The following is a 5,000-nucleotide window of genomic DNA, read 5'->3' as shown; positions in this document are numbered from 1 at the left end:
GAAAATCTCGATATGATAGGAATAGCCGAGACATGGTTAAATGGTAAAGAATTTGAAGCTGAATTTAGTATTGCGGGATTACACTTTCATCACGATAGAAACCACAAGAAAGTGTTCTGTTTTACGTTAAAAACAATGTCCATGCTTGTGTTTTAGAGAAAGTGAAAAAGGATGCATATGATAGTTTGTGGGTAGAATTAACCCCCCCCCCCCAAAAAAAAAAATAATAATAATGTAAGTGTAATATATAGGCCAAAGACATTATCATTGGCAGACAACAAATTGTTATTTCAAGAAATGTCTAGTTTCTGCAACCGGGATTTATTGATAATGGGTGATTTCAATTTTACTGACATTGATTGGATGACCCTTGAACATGGTCATGTAGGTAGTCGCTTGATTGATTTTCTCGGTGACAATTACTTAGTTCAGCATGCGGCTAGTGATATATTGATCACTAGCCGCGAAAGCATGATAACCGATGTAGAAGTCGGTGAAACTGTTGCAAATAGCAATCACAATTTAGATTCAAACTACTAATTTTTTTCAGAATAGATAATTGTGTTTCTAAAATACCCGATTTCAGTAAAGCTCAGTTCATAGGACTAACTCAGGAGCTTCAGCTTACAGATTGGGAGGCAAAATTAAGCAAAAAACTAGATCAGATGTGGGAAGTATTTCAAAATACGCTCACAAAGGTTATTCATATTTACATTTCTTTTAAGGACAGACGTCCCCCAAATCAGGCTCGCCCAAAATGGCTTGACAAAGAAACTGAAAAAAGTATTGCTAAAAAGAGACAGGCTTACAAGAAATATAAGTGCTCGGGTGCATCAAATGACTATCAAAGTTATGTATTAATACAGGAGATTTAAAAAAGACAATAAAAACGATAACGACCATACGAAATGAATATTGCTGATAAATCCAAAGAGAATCCCAAAGAATTCTATAGTTATATTAGAGTTAAAAAGGTTGTTATGAATCACATTGGTCCCCTATTATCTGCAGACGGTCAACTTGAATATTCAAATGAAGGGATGTGTGATATTTTAAACAATTATTTTAGCTCAGTATTTGTAAACGAAACACCTCAAAGTGAACTCCAAAATGAAACCTATAAAAAGTCTAGGGCAAACTTTCTCACTACAGTAAATATAACAGGAGAAAAACTTAAAAGGTGTATAGAGAAACTCAAAATTAATAAAACACCAGAGCCTGACGGTTGACTTCCAAGAATCTTAAAGGAAACGAAAAATGAGATTCTTGTTCCATTAGAAATTATTTTCAAAAAACCCATCATATCTGGAGATGTCCCGAAAGAATTGAAACTACCTAACGTTACTCCCATATTCAAAGAAGATGATAAAAATAAACAAAATAACTACAGGCCTATAAATTTGACTTCAATCGTAGGAAAAATGATGGAAACTATCATCAGAGATATTATCGAACATTATTTAGAAAGTAACTGTTTGATAAATGATAGCCAGCATGGATTCAGACGGAAACGTTCTTGCGTGACTAACTCGAATTCTACAGCACAGTTATCTCGAATTATGACAAAAGAAACACTATAGATTTGATATATCTAGACTTTGCAAAAGCTTTTGATACCGTCCCCCACGAAAGACTACTTAATAAATTAGCTTCAAACGGAATAAATAGTAGCCTATTAAGTTGGACTAGTAATTGGTTGAATGATCAAAAACAGAGTTGTTTTATATGGAAAAACTTCTGGATGGAAAAATGTTACAAGTGGAGTTCCTCAGGGTTCCGTTCTTGGGCCACTTCTATTCATAGTATATATAAATGATATAGATCATGAACCAAAATTTACTGTTTTCAAATTTGCTGACGATACAAAACTATGCGGAATGATAAAATGATCACTTAAACCAATTAGATATTCAAGAAGATTTAGATATATTACAGCAATGGTCTGAAAAGTGGTTAATGAAATTTAACACAAGTAGATGCAAGGTAATGCACATAGGTAAAAATAACACTAAGTACGATTACAAGTTATTTGGAAATTCGTTAACAAAAGTGCTTAGTGAAAAAAAAAACTCTCGCCGTAATTATCAGTAGCGATCCCAAATCATCCAAGCAGTGTATGACAAAAGAAACACTATATATTTAATACATCTAGACTTTACAAAAGCTTTTGATACCGTCCCCCACGAAAGACTACTTACTAAATTAACTTCATATGGAACAAATAGTAGCCTATTAAGTTGGACTAGTAATTGGTTCAATGATCAAAAACAGAGTTGTTTTAAATGGAAAAACTTCTGGATGGAAAAATGTTACTAGTAGAGTTCCTCAGGGTTCCGCTCTTGGGCCACCTCTATTCATAGTATATATAATTGACATAGATCATGGACTAAAATCTACTGTTTTCAAATTTGCTGACGATACAAAACTATGCGGAATGGCAAATGATCACTTAAACCAATTAGATATTCAAGAAGATTTAGATAAATTACAGCAATGGTCTGAAAAGTAGCTAATGAAATTTAACACAAGTAAATGCAAGGTAATGCACATAGGTAAAAATAACACTAAGTACGATTACAAGTTATTGTTATTTGGAAATTCGTTAACAAATGTGGTTACTAAAAATATCTCGGCGTAATTATCAGTAGCGATCTCAAATCACCCAAGCAGTGTATTTCAGCCTCTGAGAAAGCAAATAAGATTCTAGGACTAATTGCGCGATCTTTTGACTTCAAAAGTCCATGTCTAATTAACAAGTTATATAAATCGTTAGTTCGTCCACATTTGGAATATGCTGTTTTCGTATGGTCACCGATTCTCATTAAAGACATTGACAGATTGGAAAAACTACAACGGCGAGCCACAAAACTGATTCCAAATATCAAAAATAAATCATACGAAAATCGACTAAAACATATGAATCTGTTTTCCCTAAAAAACGTATACTCAGAGGTGACTTGATACAAGTCTTTAAGATTCTAAAGGGAATTGACAGCATCAAAGTGACATTTTCACATTGAATGAGAATCAAACAAGCAACAATGGTCTCAAACTGTCCGGAAATAGATTTAATTTGGAAGTGGGTAGAAACAACGACATTGACAGATTGGAAAAAGTACAACGGGGAACCACATAACTGATTCCAAATATAAATAACAAATCATACGAAAATCGACTAAAACATATGAATCTGTTTTCCCTAAAAAAGTGTATACCAAGAGGTAACTTGATACAAGTCTTTAAGATTCTAAAGGGAATTGACAACATCAAAAGTGACCAAATTTTCACATTGAATGAGAATCAAACAAGAAACAATGGTCTCAAACTGTTCGGAAATAGATTTAATTTGGAAGTGGGTAGAAACAACTTCGCCAACCGTGTAGTTAATGAATGGAATAAACTTCCTGCAGAGGCAGTTTGAAGCTTTAAGAATAATTTAGATAAACACCTAAGCAAGATGCTGTTATGGCTATCATTTATTTTAAATTATTTATTCATTTGTTTTGTTATCATTTGTCCGTTGTTTATTATTATTTGCTTGATTCTCATTTATTATTAGTTATATGTCAATCTATTACTATTTACCAATTTGTTTATTATCTAACTATACCTATGCATTTATTTATGTATTTTGTTTATTAGTTACATTATTATAGTTTTTATTTATTCATTTGTTTATTTATCATTGTTATGATTTTTTTCGCATCCGACCTAGATATGGACCGAAAGGTCTCCTGTCGGCATGCTCCGCCTTTGTAATCCTTTGTAATCCTTTGTGAGTACGTGATTGACCACGATCTTGGATCACGTGTTGGACTAGTGATCGAGAGCTACTACCCTCCCGAATGGGAACTCAGAGCTCATATATGACCTTATACGCACATACAACCCCAACTCCCCGCCCAGGAGAATTGAAGTAACGGCTCGCATTGCAGCGATACTGAAATAATTTCAGCCCTAGGCGGAATTTGAACTTAGATCGCTGGAGTAGTGGTTACGAAAGCTACCATTGCGCCTTCGAGCCATGTGCATATGTGTGTGTGTGTGTGTGTGTGTGTGTGTGTGTGTGTGTGTGTGTGTGTGTGTGTGTGTGTGTGTGTGTGTGTGTGTGTGTGTGTGTGTGTGTGTGTGTGTGTGTGTGTGTGTGTGTGTGAGAGAGAGAGAGAGAGAGAGAGAGAGAGAGAGAGAGAGAGAGAGAGAGAGAGAGAGAGAGAGAGAGAGAGAGAGAGAGAGAGAGAGAGAGAGAGAGAGAGAGAGAGAGAGAGAGAGAGAGAGAGAGAGAGAGAGAGAGAGAGAGAGAGCTTATGTGCATGTGCAGTCATTCGCTAGTGCAGCTTGCCTGTGTCTGTCCATGTGGCTACATTCATGTCGTTGAAAGATATTCAGAAGAGAGGAAAGTAATGGACAAATTCGGTGATACAAGTCGAAACCGCAAAGGACTTCGGTGGCCAATTATGGAAGAATGTAGACCTTTTCCTAAACTAGGGAGAAACCTAAGTTCGCTGGGTACAGAGTGTGTCCTAAGACCGGGTGTCGGAAACCTATACTCCTTCCGTATTTTTCCCTTATTTCAGTTCCCGTCAGTTGATTTTCTTCGCGTCCATGGCCATACCACGTTAACGACAAGGTTAATCATCCGTAACTTTAATTCATTTGTTACTAGTTTACTCTACCTATTCTGTCCTAATGGCCGGGAATTGTATTCCCGCTTCCACACATTAGAAAATAAGAAACCCCTGTTTTTTTTTTTTTTTTTTTTTTTTTTTTTTTTTTTTTTTTTTTTTTTTTTTTTTTTTTTTTTTTTTTTTTTTTTTTTTTTTTTTTTTTTTTTTTTTTTTTTTTTTTTTTGTCACCAAGGCACCGGGGATGCCTTGGCCTGCGGCGCTTGCTCGCTTTGCTCACGCCAGGGCCTTTCTTTGGCCGACGCAACGTCCGCCTTATATATCACATCTTTCTCTGCGTAAAGATGCCTGGTTATCGACTATAAAACATAGTATGTA

The 5,000-nt window shown here is 35.3% G+C and overlaps 1 protein-coding gene across 1 annotated transcript in view; it reads left to right on the top strand.

The window, feature by feature from the left end:
- Positions 1 to 4,620, top strand: part of LOC143030099 (uncharacterized) — a 12,637-nt gene extending 8,017 nt beyond the window's left edge. The window contains exon 3 of the mRNA XM_076193301.1: positions 4,575 to 4,620. Within this exon, the coding sequence (XP_076049416.1) occupies positions 4,575 to 4,620 (46 nt within the window). The remainder of the gene's footprint in view (positions 1 to 4,574) is intronic.
- The last annotated feature ends 380 nt before the right edge of the window (positions 4,621 to 5,000 follow it).

Source organism: Oratosquilla oratoria, chromosome 11 (assembly GCF_046742065.1).
Source record: "Oratosquilla oratoria isolate Oo_2021 chromosome 11, ASM4674206v1, whole genome shotgun sequence".
NCBI lineage: Eukaryota > Metazoa > Arthropoda > Malacostraca > Stomatopoda > Squillidae > Oratosquilla > Oratosquilla oratoria.
This window is presented reverse-complemented; position numbering and strand designations above follow the sequence as displayed.